This window comes from Halichoerus grypus, chromosome 12, assembly GCF_964656455.1.
Source record: "Halichoerus grypus chromosome 12, mHalGry1.hap1.1, whole genome shotgun sequence".
In the NCBI taxonomy this organism is placed as follows: Eukaryota; Metazoa; Chordata; class Mammalia; order Carnivora; family Phocidae; genus Halichoerus; species Halichoerus grypus.
Window position 1 is genome coordinate 22,361,224 of NC_135723.1, and position 20,138 is coordinate 22,381,361.

General features: G+C 38.9%; 1 protein-coding gene across 1 annotated transcript in view; it reads left to right on the forward strand.

Moving 5' to 3' along the window:
• Positions 1 to 20,138, forward strand: part of FBXL13 (F-box and leucine rich repeat protein 13) — a 226,959-nt gene that overhangs the window by 199,988 nt on the left and 6,833 nt on the right. The window contains exons 19-20 of the mRNA XM_036067480.2: positions 12,380 to 12,514; positions 18,345 to 18,508. Coding sequence (XP_035923373.2) covers positions 12,380 to 12,514; positions 18,345 to 18,508 — 299 coding nt within the window. The remainder of the gene's footprint in view (positions 1 to 12,379; positions 12,515 to 18,344; positions 18,509 to 20,138) is intronic.

Below are 20,138 nucleotides of genomic sequence, written 5' to 3' on the forward strand. Positions count from 1 at the left end.
TGAGGCAGGCAGGAACTAGCACTCTAAAATAGGAGTCATCTTTTCTTGTTACTTTTCTGTAACATTCTCCTGTAAGGAGATCTGACAGATCTAAGGGCTTCCATTGTAGGCTTTGTAGGCCACACAGTTTCTGTCACAACTGCTCAACTGTGCTGGTGTGGAGTGAAAAACAGCCATAGAAGGTACATAAATAAATGACAGTGGTTGTGTCCCAATAAAACTTTAGGGACAATAAAACTTGAATTTCATATAATTTTCACATATCATGAGATATTATTCTTTGACTATTTCAACATTTAAGAACGTAAAAACCATTCTTAGAGTGAAGGCCATACAAAAACAGGTGACCGATGAGATTTGGCCTGCAAGTAAAAATTTGGCAGTTTGCCAAGGTCTGCTCTAGAGTCAGAATTTTACAATTTTAGTCTGTGAAGATGTATGACCTTGGGCAAGTTAGTTTCCTTCTCCGGGCCTTGGATTCTTCACTTATAAAAATGGGTATAATAAGAAAACAGTCTTCCTTTTGTGAGGATTGAATGATATAAAACATCTGAATACTTAGCATGGTTCCTGACACAGAGTGCTTGATCAATATTACCTATTTTATGATCATTATTCTATTTAATGAAGAAGAAACTAATATATACTAGTAAATAAAAAATGAACATATTTAGTATAATGGTTTGATAATTTATTTACCTTAGTTAAACATAGTCAGAAAACAGGTAATCTCGATGGCCAAACTGCTCTAATGCTAAGGAGATAGTTTAGAATATGCTCTTGGAAGAAATAGTCTATTAATTTTTACCCCTATGAATGAATCAATGCATTTTTCAGAAGCACTTAAATATAATTGACTAAATAAATTTATTTATGTAAAAGCATCTAAAAAATCAAGAACACTACATAAATAAAATTGCTATTTTCTTGAAAATAGTACAAGAGAACAAACCAGTTAAAAGAAAATGGATCCTTGTTTTTCACTGGGATTATGATACTAAACATATTTTCCAACATGCATAAAATTTCTTTTGAGACTTCTTTGACCCATATTTATTTAGAAGTGTGTTGTTCAATCTCTAAATATTTTAGGATTTTCTAGCTGTCTTTGTGATTTTTAGTTTAATTCCACTGTAACCTGAGAGCATATTTTGTATGATTTCTAACCTTTTTGTTAAGGTGTTATTATACAGGAACCCTATTTGTGTGGTAGTTAGGTGTGTTGTCGGGGGAGATTCATTCTATAGTCATATGATCAGGTCTCAGTCTTTTAATGGGCCTGTATCCCAGGACTGTGGGCTTTACAAGTGCTTCCAACCCCTCTCCCTGCCTCTGCTACACTTAGGTAAGACAAGAAGGTTAGAGGGGCTGGAGTTGGGTATTTCCCTCACCCCTTGTTGGACTGACTTTCATAAAACCCACGTTGGTTAGGTTCTGGTGGAACAGTTTCCCTTGAGATCAGGCTTTTGTTAGTGAGAACAGATGCTCTGGAGGTATTTCAGAATGATTATTTTCCCCTTTTCCTGGCAGGAAGCATGAGGGGATTTTTTTCTGATCTTTACCCTGATAACTTAGTGGGTTTCTTGGAGGTAAAATTCATCAAAGTATGGGATCTCAGCTAAGGTAAGGCCCCAGGAATTTTTCTCTCAAACTAATTCACTTTCAGTCTCTGGCAGTTAGTCAATTACCCTGTAAATGTTCCAGCTGATACTGGCTCCAGCCACAGGCTTCTGCTCCTAGTAAGCCCTGATTCTCTGCATTCACCTGTCTCTCCAGTTCTCAGAATGGTGGTTTGCTTTGTGACCTCAATTATCTGATAGATCTAAGAAGAGTTGTTGATTTTCAGTTCACTCACCTTTTTTTCTTGTTTTGAGAAAAGAAGTGATAAGTTCCAAACTCTCATACAGACTGGAAAATGTAAGTCCAGAACATGACTTCTGGATCCATGGATGTTGGCTGAATCAGTAGCATCCAAAAGGGATGATAAATGTTAACTTAGGCTTGAATCAGATCTTGAGAACCCGGGAATGAAGTCAGGAACTGGAGGGCTCCAGAGCCAAGATCAGGGAGCTATCTGTGAGCTGGGCAGGTAGGCAGCCATTGCTAGTGAGCACTGCACCTTGGTTGTCATGAGCTTGCTCTCTTTGAGCTCCCTGCAATGTGCAGCCTGGTGAGCTGGCTGTGCTCATACAGATGGGTCCTGCGGCTGCGCCAAAGTTCCGGTACTTTGATCGTGTCCATTCATAAAGATTCTTAAGCTTCCGTAGTACAACACTAGGATATTACTTGCAATCACCGAGTTGGCGAAAACTTAAATGATTAAGTTCAACTTAGATGAATAACTCCATGCCTTCACGTAAAACAATACTCAAGCTATCCCATTCAGATTTATTTTGTAAAATCTTTGTTCAGTGGTTGAACTAAAAACATCTGGGTTGGACTTTCAATGTAGAGGACACTGAGATAATCTGTTCATTTTTTTGAAAGCAAAAATCATTCTGAAATTTTTTTAAATGATGGGACTAGGTCTAGTCAAATAGGCAGACTTATAAGCAGAAAAATCCAACGCCATGTGGTGATTGTTAGCTAACATTAATTTAGCACCCGCTACATGCCAGGCACTGTTCTAAGTATTTCCCGTGTATTAATTAGGTACCTTATGAGGTAGGGAATACTCTTAATTCCATTTTACAGATAAGGAAATTGAGGTTCAAAGAAGTTAAGAATCTTGCCCTAAGTCATGAAATGAGTAAACACATGAGCTAGGGTATAAAGTCTAATTCCAGAGTGAGAATTCTGGCTATTATACTGTGATAAATAAATCTATGGGAGGGTTCAGTTGAGGTACTTAATCCAGCATGGGAATACCAGAGAAGTCTTATCTATTGGAAAATCACTTTAAGAAGAAATGTAGGAGTTAGACTGAAGGACAGTGGAGAGAGAGGACAGCTATCAAGATTTATACAAGGAATGTAAGTGAAGAGGTTTTTATTATAGTCCAGGGGAGAGAGAGAAGCAGCCTGACAAGAACAGTATCAGTGAGGCTAGAGAGAAAGGAATGGGTTGGAGACCACTGAAGTAGTAAAATCCATGGAAGTGTTGATAGTTTGGACAGGGAAAAGGGTGAAGACATGGTTAAGGATGACATTCACGCATCTGGCTGCCTGGGAGATTTGTGGTACCCTCATTTTCAAGCTCTTTCCCACAGCTCAGTCATGTAACCAGGGCTATGAAAAACCACGTCCTATTCAGTATTTTGGCATTCATTGTTAACACTTTCTCTTCTTGTGAGTGCTTCTGTCGGTGCTTCCTTTAAGCTCTCTTTGCCCGTCTTACTCTTATAACAGAGTCCCCTTTCCTACTCTCTCATTCCAGAGGCTTGTGGTGGCTACAGACAGGCTAAGGGAGCTCTGTGGGAATTCCTTTCTGTTTCTACTCTACTTAGTAATTTGAAGGTTGTCGTGTTCTCTGTCTCCTCATAAGGATGAATGTATGAGTACTGTGTAGTTTTGTTTGTTCCCTCTACAGATTTTATGGTTTTGAGAGGAAGGAAAGATTCAGATTTAGATATTATCACTCTTCTTCAAACCCAGATATGGCCTCCTCTTATCTTTTATTATATATATAAAAAAAGTATCTCTAATAGAGATAGATATTTGTGTTTTAAAGCCCTGTGACCAGAATGCAGCGGATGGTATTTGTAACTACATAAGAAAAATAAGAGGCATGTGGTAATGGTTCAGCTTTATTGACTCTCTTGTGTCTTCTCTGCCTAATTGTTGCATATATTCTTCACTGACATCTCCCAAATGGCCCCACTGATGAATCTGAAGAGCCATCACGTTCCCTGATGATCACAAAAGTATTTGACAATTTTTGTTTATGGGGCATAAGCAGCAGGAGAGATGCTAGAACAAACACTTCCCTCATTCTTCTCTTATAATTCCTTCTTTTCTGAGATCTCTAATCCTGACCTAACAGTGTGGACACTTGAGATAACAAGCTCCTTTTCTCCTTTAATCTTTTCTGTTTTAACCTTTAACCTCTTTCATTTGTTCTCTTGTGTTACAAACTTTTGCTTTTTTATTTGACCTTTACTTTAATAACAGATTTATCTTGATTTATAAATAGAGAAGTAAGAGAAGAGGGATCAAGGAATAAGGGACTGGGAAGGGGAGCTGTACGGGTTAAATCATGAGCTACTTTACAGCGGGGAGAACAGCAGACCGAGATCCGTTACTGTTCATTTGGCTTTCAGCCCGATCCAGGACTTCTCAGTAAGTCAAGTGGTTCTGTAGATGTGAGGCTGCTCCAGGCTGAGTCCAAGTGGGGGCTCAGGGTTCTCAGTCCTGTGCCCTGTACTACCTTTGCGAGAGAACTGAAACCCTCACAACTACCAAGTAGCCAACATGGATACTCAAGTCAGAACGGCCTATGAGTACCCACCTCATTCAGCAACATTTCTGAGTCCTCCTCCTCAAGAACGGCCCATTGGCAGCCTTTTCTGGACATGTCTTTCTAAACTGTAAGAAGAACTGGATTCACGTCTTGACCTAACATTCATGTTTGATTCATTCTTGCCCAAGGAACAAGAAGTGGATTACTCTCCAGAGACTCTTTTCTTATTTCAAACTCTTTGAATCACTAAGCTTTCTGACTAGCTACAAAATATTGTTTGTGCAAGATTTTCATCAATCATTCTCATCAGTTGATTGACTCCACCCCCTTGGTAGTTGAGTGGTTCCAGTGGCCTTTGACACATACTGACTTGTAATGCCAAAGATGGATTAGATGTGTTGGCTCCACATAGCAACATTTTTTTAAAAAACCAACATTGATTTCTATTTGGTTTCTAAGATTAAATCATTCAAAAATTATCAAAGTATGAGATTTCAATAACTCCACCTCTTCTCCAGGGATACAGTTATGTTCTTGGTTGCGAGGGAAGCAACAAACAGAGGATCCCTTTCCAAAATGGCCTTAATCTTTGGCCTTCGATGCAGTGGATGTGCTGAAATCTTCTGTATGGGAGATGGGGCATCCAGACATTTGGACACTATCTCTTGGCCATACTGCTCAGGAGAATTCTTTACCTCATCCAATATTCCAGGTTACTGTTAGGAAATAATTGACTAAACTCTTGGTGATAAACATCCCAGAAGGTGCCAGGTTCAGAATCATTTTAAAGGGTTTGGGGAGAAGAAACCAAGGAATTCCTATGGTAGAATTAAGAAGAAAGTATCTGGTACCTTGTGGAAAAAGAAACTCCCACAAAATCTAGAATAAAGGAAGAGCTTTGTTACAGAAATCTGTGCTTCATGGCTATCCATGCCAAGAATGGTCTCCTAGAACTTATAGTAGAACAGCATACCTTTAAGAGACCTAAGGCACTTAGAATTACTGAGCATCACAGACAAACTCTTACCAAGATACCTAGGCATTATTCTCTCTTCTTTTGTAAGCAAAAGAAATAAGCTCAGTATTTCCTGTTGCTCCTCACCTTAGTATGTCGCCAATTCAATAGAATTAGAAATTTGCCAGACTTCAAAGGATGTGGGATTTGACAGCTTGTCATTTTCCCACAGTCTGTAAGGTTCCAAGGGATACTGGAGTCATGGGTGACATGTTTCCTTGGCTGATAAATAGCTGAACTGAGAACACCCAACACCAGTCCTGGCTTCTTGCCCACTCCCACCGGGGAGAACTATTTTTGGACAATTGAAGCAGACAGACTTGCTAAACGAATGCACACATCTGTTATTTTCATGTTGAGCATCCATAGAAAAGAACTATAAGAGAATGTGTCAAAAGGAAGATAATCCTTTGGAGGCCTCTCCCAACCTTTAAGCTGCCCCTAGAATATTAATTTATCCTGTATAAGATGAAACTTGCCAAAAGTTAAATAAAACCTGTCAGATTGTCTAAAGGCAAACAAAAAAGACAGGAAAAATAAACATCAAAATCCCACTTTCCCACAAGAGTATGAGTTTATGCTCCTTTTGTTTCTTAAATCTAAGTGGCCAATCTGTTTTTGATCTCTCTTTCATGCAGTGTGCCTGGGCTTTGCTTATCATGCCTCACCTGACATGAACTGAGTACCTGTGGCATTTCTCACAGGAGTTATGATTTTTCCATGTTATGACTTCTAATTACCCTCTCTATTAACTTCAGTTAAATTTTGCACATGATATTTCCTCATCCCAAAGCCTTCAACATGTGGAAGATGGTGAGGGTGTATCCTCAGGTCTTAAATGGCAGACAAGGTCCCGTTCCAGGACCTCTCTGGTTCCACTCCTGAGAGACAAAAGCCATCATTTGTCAATGGTGTTATGTCTGTCAAGTGCTTTTGGAGTACACAATTTCTTTCCATCTTCCAATAAGCCTGTGAGACCGTTGTTTTCATTCTCTTATAGGTGAGGAAACTTGAGGTTGAGTAACTTTCTCAAGGTCACAGACACAACTTCAGGCCCTCTAAGTTTTCTGCTAAACCAGTAACCTCCCTTAATTACATCATCTCTTATTCCATTATGCTCCCAAATGGGAGATCAAAGCAGCAATGATGGCTCATGAACTCATTATTTCCTAGAGATCTTTAAATGGAAGAATTCACAAGAGGACAGCATGACTTTGTCCTTGGAGTAAAAGTTCTGAGTTGTCATTTTCTTGGGAAAGAATGAGAAAGAGAACAATTGGAGTGGCTGGCTGTGCAAAAGGAACCTATCAACTCTTTCAGGCTGATTATTATAGCTTAAGTAATTTTTCTATGCCCTTCTTGTCCCATAGAAGCCCCTGGAGAAGGCCACTGAGCACCCATTTTATTTTACTTATCTTAGAAAAATAGAGAAAGTGTAGGTTCTCCTACAGGCCACAAGAGAAATACCTGATTGACTTTTGGTTAGTCCAATCCTGGCTTATTTTTATTTTGGAGATAAAGTCTAAACCCTGAAACTGTTCTGGAATTTTTTCCCCACAAATTCTAATTACAAATTCTAATTCAAAGATATTTTGTTTTGTTCTTTTCCAGGTCTTCTTTCCAATATACATTCTCTGTGATTGCTTACCCTTTCTGTTCTTTAATTTCCCCCACATTTGACCTCTCTTTATGTACTTATCACATTTTACATTTTAAAAGTAATACCCTTGCTTTTACCAAATACCCTGGGGTCTATGCAGCTAGTAAGTAATCAAGGTCTACTGACAACCAAAGATGTACCTCTGAGTAGGTGTCTCCAGAGAAAACATTTACTTTGGTGAATGAACAAGACAATCTATTTCACTGTGACAAGAAAATATTAGAACTTCTATTTAGATTTATTTTTGTCTTATTTTATTTTTATATGATATGATATATCTTATATAAGATCCATATGCTATACATTTATAAGGTTACATATATTTGTTTTTAAATATAATATATATTTGAATAGTTGTATGTCTATATAATTTATAAGTATATTAATATACATTTATTGAAAGTGCATGCTTAAAATATTTTTACTATGATGTGTATGATTTAAAAAATTTGGCAATCATACCATAGAGCAGAAGAGTACAAGAGAAGCAGGATACAAATAATAGTACTAGTTACTATTTACTGACTGCTTACCATGTGCCATCTACTCTTCAGTTGCTTTATTCATATTAACTCACTTTATCCTCCCAACAAATCTCTGAAGTAGGTGCCATATTAAGGTACCATATTATTCCTCTGTTGCAAATGAGATCATTGAAGAATTGAGAGGTTGGGTAATTTATCCAGAGACACAGAACTTCTAAATGGCAGGATATGAACTCAGGCCGGTGGGCCCCAGACTCTGTGCTCTTAACCGTCTTCGTAACTGCAGTTATTAAGCAGGGTGTGAGGAAGGACTGGACTTAGCGTCCTGAGAGCAATCTATGGGAGCTCATTTTCCTGTTTCCTATGCTAAGAGGCATTTTCCATTCCCTTTGGACATTCTCTCATCTTGAACCTCTTTTGCACCTAGATGTTGAGGCCACAAAAATAAGCCAGACATGGATTCTGCCCTCAAGAAGCTATAGTCAATGCAGAAGATAAAACAATTATATGAATAGCTATATAATACAAGTGGAAAGTGAGAAACACAAAAAAATTAAATACTATAGGGATTTGGAAGAGGCATTTCCTCCAGAGGAAGGAATTGGGGAAAAGTTTGTGGAGTAAGCCACATTTGAGCTGGCTTGAAGCTAAAGCTTATCTCCCAAATCACCATGTAATTAGGTAAAAAATTGCATCATGAAAGTATCTTTGGAAATGCCTGTTTGGGGCTTTGGCCTTTCCCCTTTATGAATCCCCTCCATATTTAAAAGAAGTATGCCTTAGCTAAGCCTTGCTCAGTCTGGTTTCCCTGGCAGGGAGGGTGGGAACAGGAGAGGCATCTCACTAGGATGTGAGGCTTCATAGAGTTTGGTTTTGGTGGCAATGCCCAGATTTCCCAGCTCGGTATGCCCAGGCCACAGCTACCCCACCTGCTCTGATGCCTAGTGGGAGCAAGGCTACCTTCAGTGGGATACATGAAGCCCAAGAGACTGTAGTTTTAAATCCAGTTTATAACTTAAAATTGTGGAAGTTGCATTTTAGCCTTTGAAACAACCAAAAATAATCTTCATTACTGAAAATGGTTGACAGTACAAGATTTTCCCAAGATTATCAATAGGCAAAAAAACCCCCCACAAAAACCAAAAACAAAAAACCAACCAACAAAAAACAAAACAAAACAAAAACCCACAAAACTTAGTAGTAGAATGAATCAGAACCTAATGAGGTAAATAGTCAAAAGATGGGTATGCACCATGAGGGGAGCGTTTTTGAGGCTGAGAGCTGCCACCTATTGAGGGGGCTTAAATCAGGATTTTGGCGGAAGCCGTCGTTGTGACAGTTAGTAAATGTCAGTGAGACTCTGTTTCCTCTACATACCCAATTTAGGAATGTGGTCATTCAGCCTTCCCACACTGTGACTCAGCTCAGGAGATACCGAAAAGAAATGATTTAACTCACTAAGTCATTTGGAAGTTTACTTCAAAATTGTTAACCACAGCAAAACTGGGTGATATGTGCGTTGGGAGCCAAACTTGATAATGTTTGTGTTTTCTCCCCATCTTCACTACAAAAAATTTTGTCTTGGAAGAAGCTTAGTCTGACATTTTCCAAGACAAGAAAATCAATAGCACTCATATATGTAAGAATCTGCATCACTGGAACCAGAAAAGCATAAAATAATCTTATCTGTAGGGGAGAAATGGAATTTCATGAGTGATTATATTGAAACATGCCTGCAGACTTAAGTTACTTATGACTTACATGTCTCTAAAGGAAAATATGAATTATAAAGAAAAGTTCTGACTTACTTCTCGGATCTGCACTGACTTTGCCAAGCATAAAGCCTGAGACCAATCTTTGTGCCTCAGATTTTCCATGGATGAGAATGCTACCATAAATGTATCATAGACCTCCTAATGCGTTTTTATAAGTTATTCTTTAATTTTAAAACCTCTGAGAAAGTTCAACTTTAAAGAATATTAGAGGTTTTGTTTTGTTTTGTTTTGTTTTGTTTTGTTTTTAAAGGCTTAAAGCAGAAGTGATTCAAGCAGTCCAAAACATTGACAGATGTAACATGTAACTCTAAGGGTTTTCAGACACTAAGTACCTTGAATCTCCCTTTAAAGCTCACTTCATCTTTTAATAAATTATTCTTAGTTTAAATATTCCTTCTTGCTTTAATTTTCTCTGGCTCCCTGGACTCTGTCCATTCTCTAAGTAGAAAGCAATGTTATCCTACTCCTTGTGACATAAGAATTCCTATATTATTATAACAGAATTCTTAAAAAAAAAAAAACAACGAATTCTTTGTATTCTTGAAGACACTTATAAAGGATGGACCAACCAACTAATATATATTGAGAACCTACTGAATTATAAATATGCTGCTTGTGAAGGGGGTATAAAAAACTAGCAGAAAAATTAATAATGCAAGAAACAACAGATGCTGGTGAGGATATGGAGAAAGGGGAACCCTCTTATACTGTTGGTGGGAATGCAAACTGGTGCAGCCACTCCGGAAAACAGAGGAGTTTCCTCAAGAAGTTAATAATAGAACTACCCTACAACCCAGCAATTTCACTACTAGGTATTTATCCAAAGGATACAAACATAGTGATTTGAAGGGGCACATGCACCCTGATGTTTATAGCAGCAATGTCCACAACAGCCAAAATATGGAAAGAGCCCAGATGTCCATTGACAGATGAATGGATAGAGAAGATGGAATATTACTCAGCCATCAAAAGGAATGAAATCTTGCCATTTGCAACAACGTGGATGGAACTAGAGGTTATGCTAAGTGAAATAAGTCACTCAGAGAAAGACAAATACCATATGATTTCACTCATATGTGGAATTTAAGAAACAAAACAGATGAACATAGGGGAAGGGAAGGAAAAATAAAATAAGATGAAAATTGAGGGAGGCAAACCATAAGAGAGGCTGAACTCTAGGAAACAAACTGAGGATTGCTGGAGGGGGGTGGGGGGGGGGAAGGGATAATTGGGTGATGGGCATTAAGGAGGACACTTGATGTAATGAGCACTGGGTGTTATATGCAACTGATGAATCACTAAATTCTACCTCTGAAACAAACAAACAAAAAAAGCTAGTAGACTTCCACACAATACCTCTGAGAAACTTCCTGCATTTGCATTGAAAAACTTGTTGAATCTCCAAGCTGAGATTCAAGACCAATAATTCCAATTCTTCAAAGCCAGACTCACCTCTGTACCACCCCTGGGTGTGCCCTCTATACTTGGTTATCTCCAATGACAGGGACCTCACTATCTCCTGACAAGCTGCCCCCTCCAATTTTTGACACCACTTAGTTGCTAGAGAAGATAGATCTTTGTGCAAAGTTAGCCACAATACAGGAATAAGTCAAGTACTGTAACTGCTCAATCAATTGAAAAAGACAGATTCCTCATGAGGTCAGAGGAAAGAGGAATCGCTGTTGATTATTGTGGTCAGGAAAAGACAGTGATTGAGGGTTAAATCACCAATATCTTTTAGTAGTATCTTTTGCCTCCTATGCTAAACTGCCTCTCCTGGAAATTTTCCCTCTTTTACTAACTTGCTAAAGAAAATAGTGGGCTGACTCATTCTTTCCAGTCGTCCTTAGGGCTAAAAAACAATGGGAAATTAGCATACTCAGTGGGAGGGAAGCCCACTGGTAGTCTTACCTCTGGAGTCATCCTGATGGCCATCAAGTGATCCAACAGCCCAGGTCCTTCCCTCAGTTCTGAGAGGAAAATGACATGTAGTCCAATTGACATCCATTTTTACATATAAATAAGCAATGCCTTACTAGTAACTCACTAGTTACTAAAATCTAATCTTTATAACTAAAATTAATGGTAAACTTTCATTTACTGAGTTCTCTAATTTAGTATTCTAAGAATTTGAGCTGCTTCTCAATGAGGCAAAACCTCTAGAGTGACTGAGCACATGTTGATAATTTCTAATTTTTATAATTTGGGGGAGGGACTTTTATAAGTACAGTATTAGTATATCTTGAATTGGTCATGGTTTCCAATTCCTACTCATCTTGACTTAGGATATTTTTACAACTACTATTAGGTTTACTTTTGTGGATCATTTTGTTTTTGTATAATTGCTGGGTTGTAAAGTCTTGAATGTTATTTCCTCATGGATTCTTCTCACAAAGTTCTTGTTTTTTAACTGAAAAGTGGGAATGAAAATTAAGAACTACTAAGGTAAAGGGAAGAATTTCCAATGATTTCCAGGCCTTTGCTAGCCCTAGAAATTTCGGATGAACATTTTGGTATTTCAGAACAATGCTAGAGGGTAGATATTATTTTCCCTGATTTAAAAAAGAAGAAACTGAGGCTCAGAAAGATGAAGCGATTTGCTAAGGTTTCAGAGCTAATCAGTGGTGGAAATGAAATTAAAACTCAGGTCTACCTGATTCCAAAGACCGTGGTCTTTCCGTTACATGAACACCATCAACCCCAGAGTGTCTCACATCTAATTCTCCCCTCCAGATTCTTTTCCCTCCAGTCATTTGGCTGAATGTAACTCTAATAATACCTCTAATAAGCACCTGGGTAAAATCTTATTAGCACTAAATTCAGGAAAACCAAATTCTGTTAACAGGAATTTGAATATTACTAAGCTCTTAAGCTGGTGTGTGAATGTCTTTTGTTTAAAAAAAAAAAAAATTGGATGTAATGCTTTTTTTCCCCCAGCAAGATGTAACACATCTCTATTTCAGGGACTGAAATGCATACTAAGTAAACAGCTATGGGTAAGGTAGCAAAGAGAAAAAAAACCCTCTGACTTTGGAATTTCTTGCAGGCATTCTGCAAAGGCTCACTGATCTTAGAACACTTGGATGTCTCTTATTGCCCCCAGCTGACAGATGAGATTATTAAAGCACTGGCCATTTATTGCATTCACCTCACATCTCTCAGCATTGCTGGCTGTCCAAAGGTACGTGCAGGAGTCAGAGTTTAGACGTGTCCAGCTGAAGCACAGACAAAGAACCCAGGTAGGGTAGCAGTCAGGGGTTAGACGCATCATAGAACGCATTTTCTTCATTATGTCTGAGGTATTCATTACATTTTTTTTCCCTCTCCCCAAACTGGAAATAGCTTTATGATTTCATTTGTTTCAAAGCAGAATTTTCAAAAAGTTAAAAAAATTCTTATTCAAATACGAAAATGTGTCAAAGGTTTATTTAATTCATGAATGCGAGAATCAGCAAAATGGTAAAACCAGCTCATAGAGCATTTGATCAAACTGAGTATTTATAGGAACTGAAGAAAAAGAATGTTGGAATATGATTGTTAGGTTAGATCCAAAATTGGCTAATGTCCTCTAAGGTACTAAGTCCATAACCTTGGAGTTACAGTTTCTACCAGATAGAAATAATTTACATTTCTCCTGGCCAAAAATATAACAAGTTACAACATGTAACTTCACTGAGTTTGGGCCCTAGTCAATAGTAATTAGTATGGCATAATTCCTTATAAAATTCCTCTGACTGGCCTGTTAAACAATGTTCCAGTATGACACTGAAAAGACATGTAGTCATCTTTTGTCTTATTTCCAGTGTTTGATAATTTTTCTGACAGCTGTTTATAAAAGAAATATGTACTTATTGTAAAATCTTTGGACTACATATAAAAACAAAAAGAAGAAAGTAAAAATCTGTTGTCATACTACCATCCAGACATAACCATTGTTGGCATTTTATATTTAATCTTCTAGAATATTTTTCTATGTACACAGAGATTAGAAATAGTTATAGAAGATTTGTGTTTTGTCTTTTTTTTTTAAGGATAGAATCACACTTTCCAAAATACATTGTAGCCTACTTTCTTTTCTCTTAATACACTATGGACATATCTCCATGTCAAGAAATAGAGATCTCTGATTCTGGATTAATATGGCAGATTGAATATACACATATAATTTTGTTCCCTCTTGAAACCCTACAGAACTGCAGAAGAAGGGTGAGGGACCATGTTGATAGGGAAAACAGGAGAGGAGACAAGAGCAAGAAAATTTTGGAAGCTTGAAAATAGATCAACTAATTTAGCAAACCAGAGATAGCTTTGAATCCTAAGCCAACAGTAGAGAAAGCTGGGGGGTGGAAATTGATTTGTATCATGATCTTCAAATTTGGTAGCACTGTTTACCCCTGGAACTCAGTTAAGAGGGTGGCTAAAATGAAGAAGACTGGGTTAAAAGTTATTGAGAAGTACAGACAGATCCCTAGATTTCCTCCCCTACTTCACACCCCTGGGCACCTGCCCTTCCCCACCTTCACAAAAAGGTTGGATGTTTATTTCCTAGATTTCCCAGATTTCTCAACCCTGGCATTATTGATATTTTAGATGAGATAATATTTTGTAGTGGGGGTTATTCTGTGCCCTGTAGAATGCTTAACAGCATCCTTGCCCTCTCCCAGTATGTGTCCATAGCACCTGGTCCCCCACACCCCCTTCTCATGATAATGAAAAGTGTCTCCAGATATTGCCAAATGTCCTCTGGGGGGGCAAAATCGTTCTACTACTTGTTCTACAGATAGTAAAAACAGAGGGTTGCTGGGGTGCACCTGGGTGGCTCAGTTGATTAAGTGTTCAGGTCTTGGTTTTGGCTCAGGTCATGATCTCATGGGTTGAGGTATCAGGCTCAGCACTCAGTGGGGAGTCTGCTTGAGGATTCTCTCCCTCTGCTCCTACCCCCGCTCATGTATGTGCCCATGCTCTCTCTCTCTCTAAAATAAATCTTAAAAAAAAGACCCTAAAAAACAGAAGGTTGCTGCGCTGGGAGATACAATGTATAATTGAGAGTTTGAGTCCAAAAGTGAAAGCAGGAATTAAGTGACTGAATGCCGAATGCAGAGACACTCAAGCACTCTTCCAACACAGCCCATCCAGAATGTGGCTTCCAGATCTTTCCCTCCAGGCAGGAGACTGAACGCCTCTTTTCTGGAGACTGTAACTAGCACAGGATGAAAGACAGAAAAATATTGACGTTTGGGGGTTTATCAACTAATAACCCATCTAACCATTGAAACTTTAGGTAGAGAAGACCCACATCATGCACTCAGACCTTCTGATCAGTGTTTAGCCCTTTTGCTATTGATAAATGGCAGACAGTCAAGGATTACCAGACATAACAGAAAAGCCTCTGAAGTGGAAGATAAAGACCAAAACAAATTAATAGAAAAAACTTGGAGGAAGAAAAATATGCAGAGGGAAGAAAATGAAAAAATCTTTTGTTTTTTTTTTAAGATTTTATTTATTTATTTGACAGAGAGAGAGACAGCAAGACACGGAACACAAGCAGGGGGAGTGGGAGAGGGAGAAGCAGGCTTCCCGCTAAGCAGGGAGCCTGATGCGGGGCTCAATCCCAGGACCGTGGGATCATGACCTGAGCCACCCAGGCGCCCCTGAAACAGTCTTTTTAAAAAGATCCTCAGAAATTACAAGACCATGAACAACTGTTTTGTCTTCTGTCGTGCACGCTGATGGGCTTCTTTCTAGTAAAGCGTCAAACTCTCAAGATGCCCTACATTCTAGCTAGTCTAAAAATTCAGTGTGGTGAGTGGATTAAGAGAGTGAAGCTAGAACAGCCTAATTCCTCCACAGTTATTTGAACTGTAGTAAGGAAGAGGAGGCAGTGGGGGTAAAGAGGTGGTAAACTGTGACAAAATTAACCTAGAAAGTTCACAGCAAAATTTTGTTTAATAATGTACTTGTTTTTTGTTTTTTTTAAAGATTTTATTTATTTATTTGAGAGAGAGTGAAAGTGAGAGAGATCACAGGGCTCTGGAGAGGGAGAAACAGACTCACCACTGAGCGGAGAGCACGATGCGGGGCTCGATCCCAGGACTCCGGGATCATGACCCGAGCCGGAGGCAGTAGCTTAACCAACTGAGCCACCCATGTGCCCCTTCATAATGTACTTGTTTAGAACAAGAGAAACTGGGGCGCCTGGATGGCTCAGTCAGTTAAGCATCTGCCTTCGGCTCAGGTCATGATCTTGTGGTCCTGGGATCCAGCCCCATGTCAGGCTCCCTGCTCAGCAGGGAGCCTGCTTCTCCCTCTCCCTCTGCCTGCCATTCCCCCTATTTGTGCTCTCTGTCAAATAAATAAAATCTTAAAAAAAAAAAAAAAAAACAACTAGAGAAATGAAATGTCTTTCTGGTCACCATCATCTGGTTCTAGAAGTGGGTCAAGGAACTAAGCACACTTAGCAGCACTGACCGTGGACACCCTGCAGAGTTCTTGTTTTCATTGCACACAGACACATAGACACATGGACAACACATGGCTCCCTGGGAATTACCCTGGCCATAAAGCAGGCACAGATGGGGAATGGGCTTTTTAGTGGCTCGACTAATTAGGGGGAAAAGTAGGAGAATGAGAGAAGTAAAGACTCCAGTGAGAATAGGAATTGGGACAGAGGATTTTTTGTTTGTTTGATTTTGGGTTTTTTTTTATTGTTGTTATGTTGTTGTTTTTGCTTTTTGGTAAGGAGAAGCTCCTTCTATAAACTGAGCAGTGGATACTGTCTTGCAGCCTAGAAACTAAGGAGGATTTTACACAAATAAGATATGATAGAATGAATCACCCTATATCAAAGATCTAGGGTGAAAAAAGGGAAGGGGAGTAGATTATTCCAGAACCTCAATGTAAGAGAGAAGAAGGGTTTAATTTTACTATCTCTGTGAGTCAAGTAGGTATCCTGACTCAGAAGATGTGGTGACCATAATTTGGGCCAATTGGAGTACTCTTCATTGAGGAATCATAAGGCTATGGGTCCAGTTTAATATAGTCCACCTACATTGCTTTTTTTAAATTAAATCTTATTTTACTTTAAATTCCAGTATAGTTGACACATAGTGTTATATTTCCACCTACATTGGTTTTGATGAGCTATAAAACACATTAGTTTCTGGCTCATCATCCTAGGCTAGGTTTCTCAAAGCCCACGAGTCCATCTTGAATGGTCACCTTATCCATCTCCTGGAAGGCCAGCTCTTCTTGCAACCAGCTCACCTCCAAGTTCAGTATGTAGTACTAGGACCCCATCTTACCCAGCACTAAAATGGGAATAACAATCTCTGCTCCGTAGAACTATTAGGACCTTGTATCTGGGCGTTAAGAATTTAGCCAGTCACCTGCACCTCGAGTTCCCAGCCCCATTAAGTCCCAACAACGTCAGTTCAGTCACTGAACATCTTGAGCTTCTGATCTGTGGGAAATGTCAGGCTCCTTTTTCACTCCTTCAGAATCAATAAATCCTAGCTCTCTGAACTCTACCTGTCCTGGACTTTTCTATCCTCTCACGGTCTTTCTTTTTCTCTACAATTCCGAGGGCTTTTTTTTTTTCCTGTTTCTTTTCAATTACATCAGATCCTCAGAGACCAACATAGTACGGCAGGAATGTCTGAAGGCATTTTTATAAGAATCAGGCACAATGTTAAACCTTGGTCCGGAGCATGTTCTGAAAACAGGCCATGCTTAGACAATGACAACATCTATTTTTCCAAACTTAGAAAGTGTACATTTCAAACTGAAGGGTTTTCTGCATAATTCTCTCAACTTTATATTAAAAACAAGAGCCAAGCCTCATGGCATGTTTTTTAGAATGTTCAAACATTTAAAATGAGAAATTAAATCCAGTTGGAAAAAAATTCCTTTGAGGAAAGTGATCTCATTGATTCTACAGCAAGTCTCAGTTCAGCTATGAATTCAAAAGCTAGACCCTGAGTAAGTAAAATAATCTAAGAAGTGAAGTTGAATTATCTCTGCAGAGCATCTGGGCAAACTCTCAAGACACTGGAACCCTCAGCAGAATTTCTCAGAGTAAGATTCATGATTCATGTAGTCTCTGTGGCTTCTTCTCTCTCTTCCCCCACCTACAAACATCTGTCTCACCTACTTGTCCCTTTCCAGAACCATGTTACTCTCCACACAAACCATGAGAGATGTCCACATTCCTTCTCAGAGCAATCTGACCTTGTCTGCAGGTTAACTTCAGGGTATATATATTTTTTATAGTCTTGTAACATGTTATGTTATTAAACCTATGTTTCTAAATTGATGATGCCTTAGAGTGGATTTGAGTGTAAAGCCAAATCCCACTATGACAGCATTTCATAAGTTGTTCACATTGGTGTGACAGGTATTACTAAGGAAATTTTGATGAAGTTACCCACCCAAAATAGAGAACTCTCAAATGAAAATAACAGCAAGATCACAAAGTCTACTGGTGCCACCCGAACCATAATTTTACTGTTCTGGAAACAGTTAAATCACTAATGTGAGTTATAGGCCCATCACATGACAAGCTGGCAAGAGTTTTGATTCTGTTTGTTATGGACTGAATTTTTGCCCCCCACCCATTCATATGTTGAAACCCTCATTCTCAATGTGATAGGATTGGGAGGTAAGGCTTTTGGGAGGTAATTAGGTGTAGATTGAGGTCATGAGTGTAGAGCCACCATGATGGAATTACTGTCCTTATAAGAATAGGAAGAAACTAGAGCTCTCACTCTGCCCTGTGAAGATATAGCAAGAAAGTAGCCATCTGCAAACCAGGAAGAGGGTCCTCACCAGACGGTCTGTGGGTAACCTAATCTTGGACTTCTCAGCTTCTAGAACTGTGAGAAACAAATGTCTGTTGTTTAAACTATCCAGTCTATGGCATTTTGTTACAGCAGCCCAAGTCAATTAGTACACTATTCTTCCCTGGGATGGAGTTCATTGGAATAATCAGTACTTAACTTTGGCTGTGTGTTCAGATTACAGACTCGGCAATGGAGATGTTATCGGCAAAATGCCATTACTTGCACATTTTGGATATTTCTGGTTGTATCCTGCTTACTGACCAAATGCTTGAGGACCTTCAGAGAGGCTGCAGACAACTTCGAATCCTTAAGATGCAATACTGCAGATGTATTTCCAAGTAAGTATGAACCTGAATATGAAAAGCTTTGAGAACTACTTTCTGAGAAAACAGAATACGTGATTCTGACATGTGTAATACAGAGTGGCTTTCAGAATTACGAAGTGTCATTCTATTTTTTGCCTGATGGAAGCCAACATTTTGAGCTGAACATTATGAAACTCTCTTCTAAAATGGTCTCTGTGGTTTCCGATCTCTTTCCCAGCAGCCCTTCCACTCCAAGCACTTCCCTTTCCTTGACCATGCAGGTGTTCAAAGCCTTCACTCTGCTCCTTGTAGAACTATCATCACCTCTTCCTCTACTCACCTCTCAAAATATTTCCATTCAGTTCATTTCCCCTAGGCGCTAAAAAATAATTCGATTAAACCAGTGAACTACTGAGTATAAATTACTAACAGTTACCCTAAGCCCCATCTCTCTCAAAGCTATTTGCCTGATAGTTGTTACTCATTTAGGGATTTCCTGTAAAAGCTAGAGCTCAGGGTAAAGCATTCTGGCTTGACCGCTACAGGCCCGTGCTGGTTCCCGCAACTGGCAAGATGTTTACGTTGAAGCAAAAGTTGAGCAAATAAGCAATCTATACAAGTAGAAGGTCTCAGGTGTCTACACAGTGAGTTTTTAAATATAAAGCAGTTATTTGCTTCATTGTTTAGTTTTTTTCCTATTGATGGAGAGTAAAAATGTGCAAGTAGTTTTAACTGACCTGATGAAGTAACCCGTGGAGTGTTCAAAATGAGAATTCTTGACCAATCCCTGAAGGTCCGGTTCTTTTCTGCAGGCTGGAAAAATGAATACTAAGAATTATTATTATCAAAGTATATTGTGTTCTAAGCACATATTCACAGAGGAATTTTCTTATTAAGTAAGCAATCCTGGCATGAACTGAACTATGAGATCTGCTCACTTGAAGACTGAGGAAGAAAATGGTTTCTGATCCAAGGCTGTATGTGTTAAAATGAAATGAAAAAAAAGCATACAAAAATTATTACTTGTAAAATAGGCATTCCCACTGGCCCAGGCCTGTTTGGGGGAGGGCAGCCAACTGAAGCTGGATCAGAAAAAAAGAAGCAGGTCTGAAAATTTTTGAAGAAGAGCGGAGACTCAACCCTTCTTAATAGGTCTGGAGATGACGGATACAGATATTATTAGCTTAATTGAAAAATGATACCATGAAACAAGGTCCTGGGAGTCCCTGCCAACCTTGTCGTATCATTAAACACACAACTTTGGGTCAGATGACAATGGATGAATAACATATTACACAGAGGAGTTTGGCTTCTAATCTTCTGGTTGTATTTTGACCATCACTATTTTTGGGAGGTAATATCACTGAACTTCTCATAAGTGGGATTTTAAGAATGAATGGAGACTTTCTGGCACGGGCCTCTGTGAACCTAATTATGGTATGGGATATTAAAGTGTGATAAATAATGGTATTTGGTTAAGAAGACCCAAACTATCTGGTAATATCCTAATCCTGCCTTTGACTGCTTGCTCCTCTTCAAGGTTACTAGATAAAAAATACGTGAAGAAAACAAAACAAGGCGAAGTAAGACTTTACTACTAGCTAGGCTTGGCCAACAAAACCCTGATGCAAAACTCTAGTTAACTAGTTGGATCTATGAAAAA